Genomic DNA, 16,980 nt, shown 5'->3' on the forward strand with positions numbered 1-16,980 from the left:
GTTACCATTTACAGCATTGCCAGGGGTTATTGCCGGCGATGGTTATATTTAACCCTTCGATGTACAGAGAAAAACGAATGAAAAAAAAAAAATTTTCTCCTCGGCAATAGGGCTGTTTGCCCCTTAAAGTAAAGTAACGGTATCAGAGAACCTTTGTCCTAAAATATATTATGAATAATAAAAAAAAAAATTATTTACATTTCAGTTTGTCCAGCAGAGGCGCTGTTGTGTTGAAGTCTATGATCGTCACTATAATAAATGCATTGTCCCAGAGGAAAAAAGGGGACACAAAGATTGTATCACCTCAGGCCTGTCTCACTGGGTGTTCATAGAAAGATCTACAGTATTGACATAGACATTCAATAGGTTGACACCAAATGATCGACATGCAATAGGTCAACTGGGTGAAGTGGTCAACAGGGTCAAAAAGTCGACCGTTAAATGGTTCGATATGGAATAAGTTCGAAATGGTGAAATGGTTGACATGGTCTAAATGTCTACATACAAATGGTCGACACAGAAAGCTTGACACCATTTTTTATTTTTTTTATTTTAACCCTAATTATCACCTTAACCCTAACCCTCCCCCTAGTGCCTAACCCTAACCCTCCCACTGGTGCCTAACTCTCCCCCTAGTGCCTAACCCTGGTGCCTTCCAACTGGTGCCTAATTAAGTGGTTAACCGTAACCCTCCCTCTGGTGCCTAACCCTAATCCTCCTCCTAGTGCCTAAGCCTAACCCTCCCACTGGTGCCTAACTCTCCCTCTAGTGGTTAACCCTAATCCTCCCTCTGGTGCCTAACCCTAATCCTCCTCCTAGTGTCTAAACCTAACCCTCCCCCTAGTGCTTAACCCTAACTGTGCACCGCACACACTGCACCCATTTTTTTTTTAAACTTACCTGTCTGTGGTCCCGTGTCTGGTATCACCGCTGCGCAGAACACCGGAAAATGGCCGCCGCGGCCATTGTCCCGGTGTTCTGCGCATGCGCAGTAGACTCCGGACACACTCTAGTGCCCGGAGTCTACTAAGGCTCCGGTGGCTGGCCAGCCGCGTCAGTCGGCTGCCAGCCACCAGAGAGAGAGGAGGGCCCCCTCGTCTCTTAAGACGCCCCTGCTCCCTCTGGTGCCTAACCCTCCCTCTGGTGCCTAACCCTAATCCTTCCTCTAGTGCTTAACCCTAACTGTCCTTTTCCGCAGCCTAGCCCTAACCTTCCACCAATTCTTAACCCTCAGCCTAATCCTCCATCTAGTGCCTAACCCTAACTCTCCTTCTGGTACCTAACCCTAACCCTTCCCTAAATGCTTAACCCTAACTGTCCTCTTCCGCAGCCTAGCCCTATCCTTCCGCCAAGTGCTTAACCCTAACCCTAAATATCATGACATGTCATGATCTTGACGACCATTTGCATGTCGACCATCTGGTGTCAACCTATTGACTGTCTATCTAAGCACTGTAGATCTTCCATCCCTGTACCTGTTTCACTGCAAAACTTAAATTGCATGAAATATCGCTCCTCTCTGATGAAACCATTTATTTACTGCAATAACCGGGACCCATGATAGATCCTTTGCTGTAATTCAAAAGACAAATTTTGGCCCTTGCACAGGATACACCAGACAAGTTGACCAATGGGCCTGTGGGCCCCGACCTCATTCAAAAACGTCTACTGTCTGAAGCTGGGACCTCAAAAGCAGTGAATAATCTTCACACCCGGAGGGGGCTGACATCTAGCTGCAAGTCTACGCTGGAGAGCAAATGTCTCCTTGAACTATTCCAGTGCTGGGGGCATGTGGAGCGCCTACACACCCCTTAGGCTATAAAATGGAAGAAAACTTCACCAAGGACCCTCGTGCCAAAACACTATAACCCTGCAGTCATGTATAAAAGACAATTCACTGTAACTGTGTAGAGTAATTACATAGATAATTACCAAGGAAATCCCCTTGATGTCTAGTTATGTGTATAACTGAAATAGTGTCAGACAATCAGAACAGAACAAAACACAGAGAAACAAGTAATAAACAGCAGGGCGGAGGAGTGTCCGCGCCTGGGACAGAGCGCAGGCCCAGCTGGGTCAGGGGTCACTTACTCTAAACAAATGTTCAGTTCTATAAACTTTGATTCATTGTATGGAAACGTTTATGCTTGAGCTGTAGCAATTTGCTCATGGTACATGTGACTCCCTGACAGGCCTGATAGTGCATACTGTACGCGAGGAGGGTAATTGTGCAGCACTAAAGATTCCCAATTCAAATAAAAATAAATAAATAAAAAAGAAAGTTAATATACTTGAAATATATTTAGTGAAATACAGCTGAATGCAGACATATTACATACAGTATTTACTTTACTATCAGATACAATCATTATATATTTACTTACTATCGGGGGGGGGGCAATCATTATATATTTACTTACTATCGGGTGCAATCATTATATATTTATTTACTATTGGGGGCATTCATTATATATTTACTTACTTTCAGGTGCAATAATTATATATTTACTTACTATCGGGTGCAATCATTATATATTTACTTACTATCGGGTGCAATCATTATATATTTATTTACTATCGGGGGCATTCATTATATATTTACTTACTATCAGGTGCAATCATTATATATTTACTTACTATCAGGGGCATTCATTATATATTTACTTACTATTGGAGGCATTCATTATATATTTGCTTACTATCGGGTGCAATTATTATATATTTACTTACTATCGGGTGCAATCATTATTTATTTATTTGTTATCGGGGACATTCATTATATATTTACTTACTATCAGGGACATTCATTATATATTTACTTACTATCGGGGGAATTCATTATATATTTACTTACTACCGAGGGCATTCATTATACATTGACTTACTATCAGGGGCATTCATTATATATTTACTTACTATCAGGTGCAATCATTATATATTTACTTACTATCGGGGGTATTCATTATATAAGAGCAATCATTATATATTTACTTACTATCGGGGGTATTCATTATATATTTACTTACTATCGGGTGCAATCATTATATATTTACTTACTATCCCCCCGATACTGTCGGGTCATTCATTATATAGTTACTTACTATCGGGGGAATTCATTATATGGTTACTTACTATCGGGGGCATTCATTATATATTTACTTCCTACTGGGGGCATTCATTATATATTTACTTACTACCGGGGGCATTCAATATATATTTACTTAATATCGGGGGCATTCATTATATATTGACTTACTATCAGGGGCATTCATTATATATTTACTTACTATCAGGTGCAATCATTATATATTTACTTACTATCGGGGCATTCATTATATATGTACTTACTATCGGGGGAATTCATTATATATTTACTTACTAACGGGGGAATTCATTATATATTTACTTACTATCGGGGGAATTCATTATATATTTACTTACTATCCGGGGCATTCATTATATATTTGCTGACTACCGGGGGCATTCATTATATATTTACTTACTACCGGGGGCATTCATTATATATTTACTTACTACCGGGGGCATTCATTATATATTTACTTACTACCAGGGGCATTCATTATATAGTTACTTACTATAGAGGGAATTCATTATATATTTACTTACTATGGGAGCCTTCATTATATATTTACTTACTATCGGTAGCATTTTTTATATATCTACTTACTATCGGGGGCATTCATTATATATATAATATAAGTAATGGACTAATATCTCATGAAAGTGATGCCAGGACGGATCTGATAGCAGACTGTCCTAAGATGACTGTTGCTCATTCAGAGTTCTTTCGCGTCCTACTTATGGCAGCAGTAAAAGGATGACGTAACAGGTTCTGGCCTGCTGTATTTAGTGCGCTAGACTATCGTACAGCATGAGCACAGTCCAGCCTGCCGGAAAGGGATTGAATAATGCTGTCCCCATATGTTAAGTCTGGCACAAGCTCGAACAGATAAGATTTTCAGAGCTTGATAAATTACGCCAGGTAACAGTCTGCATTCATTCAGTGATATCACAGGTTCACAGACTGTATACTCTTGACTATTTGCCATCAAAATAGCTTCAACTCCTATGTGGATTGTACATGGGGGACTTTAAACATTTTACTTAAAAATGACTTGTTACAAGGCCGTTATTTTTTTTATTTTTTTTGCTTTACTGCGTAATACCAGAGCTATTGTGCAGATATTGTCCATTTTGTGCAGCTTGCTAAGCCCTATGCTAAGCATGCTCCTCCATTACTACGGGCAGGATAGTTGTGAGGTAAACGGGAAGCGACAACAGTAGGAGCAACCATAGTACCCTATGAAAGTTCAACCCAGAAACTAATATTGTACAAACCCTCAACACCCCATTTGACATCATTTGTGAAAAATCTCAGATGGCTTGCACATATTAGTGTGACAATGACAGAACTTACAGGTCTTCCTTGGCTGTTGAATAGTAGGCGCCACCTTGGTGCTTCGCTCAATTTTCCATTCAAGGTTGTTTTTTTCTGTCTTGGTAGGAACAGGGTCCAGCTTCAATGTCTCCTCAGTTGGTCTGGGCCCCTCTTCAGTTGTGGCATCCCCATTGTTGGTGAAGCCATTGGTAGGCTCATCCGGTTCTTCCTCAACTATAGCCCAATGGGCTGTTCTTATCTCAATGATTTCATCATCGTCCTTCTCATTTGGGTTCTCATCGATGCTATTTTCCACCCTCATGTACTCATCTGAATTAGTATTCCAAGATGCATGTCCAACACCTGCATTCTGATCCATGAATCCATGGGGAAGCCCATGTGCCATCATGGTCCCACCTAGTGTACTCTGTGATAATGGACTGGACTTCAGCATCATGTCAAGAAAGTATTTCCTCACTTAAAACATTTACAAAACAGGAATCTTAAATTATCTCCTCCACGGGTCCGTAAAGTTGAGTTGGTGATGAGTTGAGTTGGTGATGATATAGACCAGCAAAATATGCAGTGAGGCCAATCCACTCTATATTTATGCATCCAAGAAAATGCTGCTCTCAAGAAAACCACTCAAGAAAACACTTTTCATGTCTTCCTTAGTAAAATAAAATTGCTGTGTATTATAACAAGGTTTCATAACGGATGAACTCTGGGAATTTTTGTGTCTCTGTATTTGTCACCTGATTTGGTTACTTAATTATTATTTTTTTCGTTGAAAATGAACAAGTTCTGTGGTTTTGTAATATCACAAATGTATTGTTCTAGAGAGTGGGCGGTTAGAATTAAATTTAATAGGCAGTCCTCCAAAGGAAACATTGGGCTAAAAAACTACAAGCACAAATACATGCAGGGTCTGTCACTAATGGACCATTGTTTCGTTATTTTCAATGCTGATTGGTCTCCTCGCTCCTTCCTCTTGGGCATTCACAGTTTTTCCTCTTCTGTCTCCTAAAATGAAACAAAAATTAATGGTTTGCAAAAAAAAAAAAAACACAAAAATAACAACCTAAATCCTGTTTTGAGAAATTTAGATTGTTTACATTTCACGAACAGAAATTTGTTAAATTCCAGGACAAAAGGGGGAAAACTAGGAGTAGTTCAGAAGTTATTTGAGGAAATATTATTTTACTGATACAGTAATAGATGTTTGGAAACCAAGCTCAATAGCAGTGGGAGGAAAGACCACAGTAATACATTTATCCTGAGATTACAGTTAAAGGGGATTTACAGATTGTTGTCGATCATTGTCGAAAGATCTTGACCAAAAGTTTTTGAATGCAGCCAGGCTCGAACTGGTTAGAAGGATTCATCATTAACTAAATGGTAAAATGTGTGATTGTAATAATCACTCAGTACCATTTCAATGAAGTGTCTCCATGGGGTATATTTACTAAAGTGTGTTTGTTTTTTTTTAGAAGTGCAACCATAGCAACCAATCAGATACTACTTATCATTTATCTAGCACCTCTTGGAAGATAATAGCTCAAATCTGATTGGTTGCTATGGGCAACATCTCCACTTCTATAAACCCGCACCATACCTCTATATCTTCAAATTTCTGTATCATACTGTATGTTTTATAAACAGTAATTTTTCCATATCATTTTCCTTTAAGATACTTCCACACCTCAACCTCTAGACTCGCTCTCTGGCGCCTATTAAATTACTGCGGTGAGAGTTACCACAGGGCAGCTTTGATGCTCAATAAATCCACCACCTACTGATTAAGTGTGTTTGAAAATCAGAATGTCCTTATGATGTTTAGAAGAGCAAGGATTTAATTTCAGAGAAGGAGTCTCCACGGAAAGGCATTCTCTGCATTCCCCTTAATGGTTGAAATGGAGGCAAGACAATATATACACAGTATTTCATTTGTTTGTTTGCTTTTTACCTTGTTAGGTGTCTAAGAGGGGGAAACAAAGGAGGAATTGAAAACTCCACACACAAAAACAGGTAAAAAAATATGCACTTAAGATCACACGGATAAGGACATTTTGTTAGGGTAGATTTTCAGTTGTGCTCAGTTATTTTTAAGCGTGCTTCATCATTTCAATATATGGTCCCAGGTACTTACAAGCCCCCTATGCTTCCAGAGGCCATTGCCCACCCCCACTCACAGCTGACAATCACTGCCAGGGCCATCAGGAGATTTTTCACCCTGGTAGTGGGTAAGTAAGCAAGTGTGTGTGGAGAGGCCAGGCCTCATTGTGAAAACCGAGTCCCTCCTTACATGATGCATTACTGCTTCAAAGGCGTGGCTGCCAGGCCTGTGCCCACAGACAGTCCTGGGTCCAGGAACCTGCCCGAGAACCCCTGGTCCTTGCAATCTCTGAACACGCCATGAGGCTCTACCCAACACCCAATATTAGTTATTACACTGCTCACTTATGGGGCTATTTATTATAGAGGGATACTGTTCCACCGGCAAAAACAGGCAATTTTCCATATACACCAAGTCGTCAGCATCGCCGACTGCCGATTCTTGCCGGCCAAAGTTCACCTCAACTACTGGAAGAAACATACCTCAGCAGATCTGGCCACTGTCTTTAGCTTTATCTATTTACACCCTTAAATCCAACTATTCATTAGCCCCTATATGACCCACATGGAGCTGTGGACCTGATTCAGACCCGCTCGCTAGATGCGTTTGCACGCAGCCAAAGTATGAAAATTCCGCGATCGCACAGCAAGGCATTAGCACGCCCACTATGTCTTGGCGTGCGATCGCGGTGTGTATGCAGACGCCCACTAGCCTGTCACAAGATGCCCACTAATGCACGTTTTATCCAGTAACATTGAGTACCATCGGATGCAAACGCAGCACTTGTGGTTGACTATACCCTACCGCAAGCACTGCGAGTAATTCAGTGTGAAATTCACCCAAGTGACGTATACTATGACGCTTCGTAATAATTATGCACGGCGTTAAGACCCTCTGACACGCCTGCATTCGCACCACCACTACCCCGTTTTAATCGACCAACCCCTGTTACCAACCACAAACGGCTTGTCCTGTCACTCAGTCTAGCGAGCCGTCTATGTTTAACGAGCGATCGCCTGGACTGGTTCGCGCACGCGCACTGCGATGTGTACACATGCGCACATTGCAAATATCGGCTGCCTGCGTGCGAACGCATCCTAGCGAGTGGGTCTGAATTGGGCCCTCTGTTCCCTACAATCTACGCAGTCAGTGATCTATGACATAGCGTGTGTCTAATAAGTTATTAGGCCACCAAAGTCAAATAAAGGTGTATTTTTGAGGATGGGGTCTTCCTGCCTCCCACACGCAGCTGTGTTAGCTAAAAAAAAATCAGTCAGAACTTCAATAACCTTTATGAACGACGATATCAAAAATCTGTCCCACATTATCCATATTTACTGACATTCTGGCTGCCTCCTCAAGGGGGCGGCCAAGTTGCCACAACGGGGGGGGGGGGTGACACGGCATATGGGGGCATGGCCCCACTAGCCGCTGTACAATGCTGAGATTACTGGCCTTGTGGTGCAGGGGACCGGGGCTATGATGACGCATTTCAGCGCAAATCGTGATATCCCTGCCCCCCAACCCATTGCGGCGGTGTGCGTGGGGAGGTCCAGGGGTATACAGGTGGGTGGTGGCCAGCCGGGAGACTTGCCCACTTTTCCGGGCAGCCAGGAGCGACACACGATTTCTCGGGAGACTCCCGGCCGTTCCAGGCGAGTATAACCTTATGTGATCATTGAAAGTTCTTTGTTCATACTACTGTCCACTTTCACATCATGGCAGCTTATCAGAGCCCTTGTCCCGGCGATTCAAATTGCTACATTTGAACAAGAGAAATAATCCTTATCGCCGCGATTTGCGCAGTGGCAGACGGCATATTTGTAATAAATATGCCCCTAAATGATACCAGATTAGAAATGCAGACAGTAAGGTAATTCCCCCCCTGTGAGGCTGACCTCCCATACACAATGCCCATGTGTTACTTATTCAGTGCTTGGGGCACCAGTGTGAATTCAGCAAAAAAAAAACCAATATATATATATTATAGACTTGAATGTTGTTTACAAAGTTTGCCATCTGGCTTCGGTTTATCGGAACACATGGAGCCAGGGGCAGGGTTTGGGAATGAGGTTGGCAGAAATGGTCCCTGTACAGGATAAAAGTTTATTTCAGCAAGGAATGGCTTCATGGCTTCTGTTCAACAAACCATGAAGTCATCTCTTCACATACATGGAAAAACGGTCTGCAGGCGATTTGTACAGTTCATTTACCCAGATTACAGAGAAAAATGTGCCCTGTTTATAAATAGGCTTTATTTTCATATAATTGTGCAGTAAAATCAGTGCAGTAACAACCGCAGGTCTGTAGCAAACGGGTGATGTCAGATGTCTGCTTTGAAACGCTGCATTTCCTATTGTTCCCCTGTCACAGAATGGGGGGAGTTGGAAGGCAATCGGGCATATGTAACTCAAAAAGAATCATGTATGGTAAAACAGTTTACTTTCCCCCATATGCAGGCTGTATGCACCTCGAGAAACACGTCTACTAACGGGCGTATAGCTCTTCATAGTCCGTATTTGTAGAGTGTGGCATAAGGTGGCGTGGTGGGGACATGACTGCACATTCACGTCATTGTGACCCCAAGATTACCGGCATCGTGAACCAGTGGGGTAGGACCACAAATGCGCAATTAAGCACAAAATGCATCACAGCCCTCTGCTGCGGGGGGGAGGCGGTGTGCAGGGGGATGCAGGGATATGCAGGTGGGTGGCGGGTGAGCCTCCCGACCGTTCTGGGAGAGTAGGAAAGTATGTTTTAAGACAATGGGAATCTCATAATGAAAAATCCTTATAACTGCACTGGCAGGGCCAGCTCCGGGGGTCGGAGCACCTTGTGCCGGCTCTCTGTAGTGCGCCTCTACATCGCGCGTGACTGACAATGGGGGCATGGCCTTATTACCATAGGTCACGCCTCCTACGTGACGTAAATTGGAGGCGTGCCCGCATGGCACGCCTCCAAACAACGTCAGGCTGGGGGGGGGGGAGTCTCACTAGCTGGGCTTCCCCCAGCCCTCTCCCGTCACTGAATGGATGCTGCGTGCATGTGCGCAGCATCATTTCAGACTCCGGGGTCCGACACCGCCGTGGTGGGGGTCCCCAACCTCCCGATTTGACCACCTACGGGCCACTTCGGCCCACGTGTGGAACAGCAGGACAGTACTGTCCTGCTGAAATCGGCATCTTGGGGAGGGGTGCGCCCTCTATGGGTGGCGCCCCTGTTCGACCACACTAGTCGAACACCCCTAGAGGCGGCCCTCTGCACTGGAGTGGTCTCTCTGTGCTCAATTAATTAGAACAACATAGGGGGAGATTAATCAAACCTTTTAAAGGGGACAGCTAAAGTGGTGATGTCATTTGTGTCATAGCATCCCATGCCCCTACTGCTTCATGTCACGATTCATGCCCTTGCGCGGAAGGGGTTGGGGCTGCTGTGAAATGTGTGGAATCCAGGAAGGTGGCCATTCCGGGAGAATAGGCATATTTGTGTTACCACACCTTATAAAGTAAGGTTAGTTAGAATATAAGGCAGTTGAGCACAGCATACTTGACGAGCTTTTGCCCAGGTAAATACTAAAAAGGAATGCCCAAGTGGGAAGTGCGATTGGGGGCATTGTTTAGTTGTGTGCCAGCCCACGAAGACGCAATTCACATAGATTAGCACCATCGAACCTTTGAACCACACACTTTTTTGGTGTTGTGGATGGATCCGGGAGTTTAATCTACTCTCACCTAGCACCCTCAATTCGGGATTCTCCCAGGCATCGCGGGAGAGTGAGCAAGTATGGCGTCTGTCAAATTGGTACAGGAACCTCCTGGTGCTAAAAGCAATGCCAAGAATGACGATATATTGTAGTTTTATTTCTCATACACACAATATGGTCTTTGTATTCTTATAGTTTATCTGTGTTAAAAAGTAATAAACGTTAATTTAAGAAAAATGAATAATTTCATTTTCTATTATTTCCTGGGCACATATTCACCCAGAGGCGATCACAATCTTACGCAGAACCAAATTACCCTTTTCCTTTGATTTCTTGGATCACATGGGTGAGGAAAATAATATTTATCACATGACTGCAAACTTGGATTGGTTATTGGTAAAACCTTACAGAAACTTGTGTTGAATTTCTGGTTGGTTTAGATGTGAAATCAGTGTTAATATTGGAAAGTAAATGAATCTATTGAGTAAATGAATCTATTGAGTGGCCAAACTGATGTGAGTGGCCAAAGTATTCTCTATAAAGCACTGCGGAATATGTGTGCACTATATAAATAACTGGTAATAAATATATAATCTATTGAAAGCGTATGGTATGATTTGTCATCAGTGATCATCATGTCGACAGTCACCAGGTTGACATTAAAATGTCTTTATGGTCGAACTGTCAACATGCAGCATGTTGCGGCCGTGTCGACATTTATCATGTGTACCCAGATGATATATCAAGTTATCAACATCATCAATTGTCGACAAACTGCCCTGGTGGTCTAGTCGTGTCTTACCTTCTCCCAGCAGCTACAGTACGGCTCCCGGGTCCCAGCGGTCATGTTACCGTCGCTTCCGGGTCAGACCTCTGAGGGACCGGCATTTTTGTAAGTACGTATTTCCCCACTATCTCTAATTTCTACACCTAACCCTCCCCCTACTGCCTCACCCTAACCTCCCCCACCCACAGCCTAAACCTAACCCTCCCAGCGATGCCTAACCCTCACCGTCGGCATCCCCAGAATGTCGACATTTCACATAGAGTCATGGTAACTGTCGACCATATGACCATGTTGCCATTCTGATGATGTCAACATGGTGCTGTGGACAGATTAACCATGGCAACATTCTAATGTCGATACTGCGGTGTTGACATTCTGGATGTCGACATGGTTACTGTCAACCATGTGACCGGAAACCCTATTAAAATATATCCTCCACCTTTTCTACTCATGCCCTTAAAACCTGAATTAACTTTTGCATCTGTGTGAACTGGCTTTGTGGTGTTTTGTTAGCAGTCAATGTCCCCTTCAGTATGCATGCACTCTAGAAGTAAAGTGTAATAATAACATTATAAATAATAACAGTAATAATAATGTGCCAACCCCAAGCACAAACATCTCTAATGCATGAGAATTCTCTTTTAAAAAAAAAAAAAATATATATATATATATATATATATATGTGTGTGTTTTCTTTTCAATATTAGCCGTATAGTAATATAATGGAGGTTTGGGCTAGAGGGCACATAAACTTCTAGTCAGGGATAGAGGGGGTTAATAAAGTTAAAGATGTTTGTTTTTTTGTTTACAGTAAGTAGGCAGATGTGATAGGGCGATAGGTCAAGGGGCGTGTTAAGTGAGAGGGTGTGGTGATAGGATGAGAGGTTAGGGGGCGTGTTAAGTGAGAGGGTGTGGTGATAGGGCGATAGGTTAGGGGGCGAGTCATGTGAGAGGGTGTGGTGATAGGGCGATAGGTTAGGGGGCGTGTAATGTGAGAGGGTGTGGGGAATCTTATATGGTAAATCTGCCTCTTTGAATTTGATCTCCCCCCCTCCCTCCCCTATTGTGTCGGCTTTATTTCATAGCAGGGAAAGACCGGCAATATTGAAGCGTCCATCTTGCGGCAGTAATAGCGGTGCGCACCCCTTCAATGCACTGATTAGGCTGATTTCACCCTATTGGGGTCAGCGGCACCTCTCGACCAAGCAGGATGAATGGTGCATTGGCATGGGTGTTGGGGCCGCATCACTTGCTCTGAAAGGGATAGAGTTGGCCCTTGCAACTTTTAAGATCACCCTACCCTTGTCTGGGATAGTTGGCCCTCACAAGTTGTGATATACTTTTGGCCTAAGACAAGGGGACACTGGTTATTTGCCGTTCTTTCTCCTGCCACCATACCTACCATTGTAACTAAATAAAGCTGACCACTTAATTTAAACGGCATAACTTGGTCTCTTGTGTTTATTTTAGTTAAGTTTAGTTTAAGTTTATGGGTCACATCTATCATCTGACGATAGAAAGTTTATTACTCTAAGGAAAATGGGGCTATTGTCACAATTCCACTTTAATAATATAAATGTATACTATTAAACTGATACATGTGCATCGGACCATCTGTCTACTTGCTGTTGATTACATCCCCCCATTGTAGTCATTCACTTTTTTTTCTTGTCAAAGCATGTGCTGGTCCTGGCCTTAGGAAATGATAATTGGTGCAGGTCAGGATACTTGCACTGAATCACGAATACTCAACTTTATTTGCCTAACTTGAAAGAAAGCATTTCTGAATGCGTATATTTAAACAGATGGCAAACTGCGCTGATTAGACACATGGGATACCTCGGTCAGATTACATTTTTCTCTTCTAATTGTCCCCAAGGAATGTAAAATATGTCAGGTTTGTTTGCTCCTATTTTCTACTCAGAATATTTAGATTTCATTTCAGCCTCACCTCCCGGGTCACCAGATAGGACAAACTACGCAGTTAAGAGAATTTCCCACCTAGGTGATATTGGATCTTACATCATGCTACAGGAAAGTGATGTCAGGTCATAATATTGCCTCTTCCCTTGAGATCTTCTCTCCAACTATTCAAGTCAGTTCTAAACTCAATTACGAGCTCGGTTTCGCGCAACTGAATTTTTGGTCCAACAAATGTAACTTAAAATTTTTTTGTTAGAAAATCAGACCTTAATCTAAAGTAAAACAGACGCGACAACCTAATTGCGGCTCTGGTGCACATGCACGTGAAACCTAAAATGCGCGGCGCGAGTCCCAGCTCCCACTGCGTGAGCCGTGCCGGTTGGGTGTGTCGTGTAGGCACGCCACACCGACCGGAGAGAAGAGGACCGGGAATAGGGGTGGTAAGTATAATGAGCCAGGAGGGGGTGGGGATGGGAGGGAGGGGAGTGGGCGGAGAAGAGAGGGGACTGGTCAGGGGGAGCTGCTGAGGGGAAGGGGCGGCTAAGGTGACCCAGCAGATGCTTGATCCATTTATTTACTAATATATTATATATATATGTTAATGACAATTAGGAGCTGATTGGTTGGTACTTTATCTCTCCCACACTTTGGGGTCTATTTAATAAGCCTCGGATTGAGATAAAGTGGACGGAGATATCCAACCAGCTCCTGTCATTATTCAAACAGCCTGTGACATGAGAGCTGATTGGCTGGTAATTACCTCTGTCCACTTTAACTCCATCCAAGGCTTAGTAAATAGACCTCAAACGTTTAAATTGGGCAATTCAGGTAGCAGCGAAGGCCACAAGCCATCGGCTTTCCGACACCCAACAGCTACCAACATCAGTACGCAGGAAATTCTGTGATGATGATTACTGTAATTAGCATTGATGTATGCATGGACATCGCGACCCCTCATTGTCGCTAATTAAATTATCATAATGATAAAGCATTTCCCCATCTTCGAAGACAGAGGGGTACATTTACTAAAGTGAGAGTTTTTAGAAGTAGAGATGTTGCCCATAGCAACCAATCAGATTCTCGATATTATCTTCTAGAAGGTGCTAGTTAAAGGTTAAGTAGAATCCGATTGGTTGCTATGGGCAACATCTCCACTTCTAAAAACTCTCACTTTAGTAAATATAACCCAGAAGGTCTTGCAGGGCCTGATGATAAAATGTGCAACGTGAGTGATTAACAGTGTGTGAAAACAAGTAAAACTGAAAATGATATGTATAACTTCATTGCAAGTAAGATTAAGATGGCGGTAATGACAGGCGGGGCAAAATTTGTTTTTGGAGCTGGGCGATCAGTGAGTTTCTTGGTGTATGGGGACTACCTGCCACACTGTGAGTTAATTGCGTTCATATACAATACTGAGACTCTGGGATCTATTTACTAAGCAGTGTTAGGAGACAGAGAGAAAAGTGATAAGGTAACAGCCAATCAGCTCCCAACTGTCATTTTTCAAACACAGCCTGTGAGATGACAGTTGGGAGCTGCTTGGCTGGCACCTTATCACTTTCTTATCACTTTGCTAGGAGGGATCTGATTGGATCCCTCCCAGGGGGGAAGCCGTGTATAGAAGCCCATAGGCTTCTATTGGGCAATGCCCACCGCATCCAAGCCCCGGAATGTATTATTCCAGGGCTTGGTGCATAAGAGAAATGCAGTCAAAACCCCCGAAAAGCAATTTTCGGGGGTTTGGCCGCATTTCTGACTTTGCAGCATCTCTCCCCAGGCAGTACTTTGCATTGGATTGTATTCGCAACTTTCAAATGCTCTTTCCACCAGAAAGTGCGGTAAAAGGTGTAGAGTTTTGACAAATGCAATAAAAAAGCCCTTATGTATCCTGCCATCACAAATTTAGAACATACTGTGAGTGGGTCTAATGAGAAGAGTTTGGAGAAAAACTGAAAAGTTTAAGGGGGAGATTTATCAACCCTTCCAAAAAGGAAAAGTGGAGAAGTTAACCATAAGCAACCAATCAGATTTTAGCTATCATTTTATAGAATGTACTAGATAAATAATAACTAGAATCTGATTGGCTCATAAATCTCTCCCTCTAAATGATGCTTTTTTTTCTTTACTTTGCCACCAAATGAACTTTTCACCTCAGCTCCTGAGAAACCCGCCCCCCCAACACCGACAATGGCCACACAAATGACCCGCACGGGGCACGCTTCCCATTCACCATTGTACTGTTTGCCCACTGCAGCTACGAAAGGGTTAAACATCACTAACTAACGCTGCTGTTTTAAACAAGTCTTGCTGTCTTCCCCGTGATCCCTTTCCTGTTTCCCAATACTGGTGACTTAGCCTGAGGCAGGAATAAAATGGCTGAGTAAGAGTTCACAGATTCAAAGCATGCGTCAACTTGCATTTGGTGGATGCCCACTGGAAAGGAATGACACAGGCGATGTGCAGTGTCATCACACCCGTAGCTGTGTTTGTGTTTGGTAATCTATAGGGGGACATGAGCTTATAATCAGCGCGCTCCTTCTCTTTCCAAGTCACACGAACAGAGAGCTAGAGACCCTGTTACAGCAATTTATACAGCTGCATTCGTCTTTATTCGGTCTTATATAGCTCACCTTTGTGTCAAATTAATTATCAGTATCAATTTTTTTCTGCTGGGGACAGGGGCGTATCTATAATGGGTTCAGGGTGTGCGGTGCACATGGGCCCCTGGGTCCAGGGGGAGCCCGCACCGCACACCCTGCACCCATATTGTCTAATACTTACCTTCGAGGTACCGCGCTGGGTATCTAAGCCCTGCACAAAACGCCGGCTGGGGGGAAACCTTTTTTTTCTTTTTCCCTGTAGTTCAGAGTAAACCTCTCCCCTTACAAGCACCTATAAAATACCATTCAGTTGATATGAGCAACCACTATTTTTGTATTGCTGCTCTAAGAAGCATGGATGGGACCCGCATTGGGAGGGTGTGCTGGTTCCCGTATTGCTATTTGGAGGTTTCTGGGGTACCTCCTAGGTGAGTTGGCTCTCAGCCTATATATATTTATGTATGTGCCGTTATCATGTAGCACAACAGTATGCAATTATATGACCCAGAGTGGGTGCTATTATCATGTACCGATAGGGACGCCAGTATAGAGGAGCCTTGACGCTGGCCTGGCGCTTAACCATATATTTGCAAATGTATGCAACAAATACCTCTGAATTTCTATTATCATGTAGTATTCAAGATTTTTTCTGCTGTTTTTTGTACAGTGTGCTGTGGGGAAACCTTGTTTTCTTTTTCCCTGTAGTTCAGAATAAACCCTCTCCCCTTACCTGTAAATACCATTAAGTTGATATGAGCAACCACCATTTTGTATTGAGGTTTTGTATTGTGCTTCAATTTTGTGCTGTGATATTTTCCCTGCCACGCTGCATAAACCTCTTACCGGCTCCGTTTATGAAGCAGTGAAGAGCAGGAAAATAGAATTGCTTTGTGCTAATTATCAAAGGGTTAATGAAGGACCAATAGGAGATTTCTCTGGGCTGAACCCATTTACCGGCACTGCTGTCACCGTACACCTCAATGGCGACGGCGGAATCAGGCCCTTTATCTAGCGCTGAAAAGCTCATGATGGATCAACGAAGCCGAAGGGTTATATTTACTAAAGTGCGGGTTTTTAGAAGTGGAGATGTTGCCCATAACAACCAATCAGATTCTACTTAACATGTATCTAGCACCTTCCAGAAGATAATAGCTAAAATCTGATTGGTTGTCATGGCCAACATCTCCACTTCTAAAAACCCGCACTTTGGTAAATATATAGCCCGAAGAGTCTTTGCGGGATCACCAAACACTGAGTTATTCCTGTTCTTCCTATACTCACACTGGACTTGATTCACTACCGTACGCAACTACGTATACAATAGCGATTACGCACGCAGTTCATCTGCGATAGTATGCTAATACATTGCGATCGCAATGCCCTCGCAGTACTGCACAAGGACGCCCACTTTACTCAGCACACATCCGTAATGTTTAGCAGGACTTCGAT

The 16,980-nt window shown here is 43.2% G+C and overlaps 1 protein-coding gene across 1 annotated transcript in view; it reads right to left on the reverse strand.

Moving 5' to 3' along the window:
* The window catches only part of SYNPO (synaptopodin), a 103,002-nt gene that overhangs the window by 65,837 nt on the left and 20,185 nt on the right, over positions 1-16,980 (reverse strand). Inside the window, exon 2 of the mRNA XM_088478253.1 lies at positions 4,439-5,422. Coding sequence (XP_088334379.1) covers positions 4,439-4,856 — 418 coding nt within the window. The 5' untranslated portion in view covers positions 4,857-5,422. The remainder of the gene's footprint in view (positions 1-4,438; positions 5,423-16,980) is intronic.

Source organism: Taudactylus pleione, unplaced genomic scaffold, assembly GCF_031769625.1.
Source record: "Taudactylus pleione unplaced genomic scaffold, aTauple2 ptg000212l, whole genome shotgun sequence".
Classification (NCBI taxonomy): domain Eukaryota; kingdom Metazoa; phylum Chordata; class Amphibia; order Anura; family Myobatrachidae; genus Taudactylus; species Taudactylus pleione.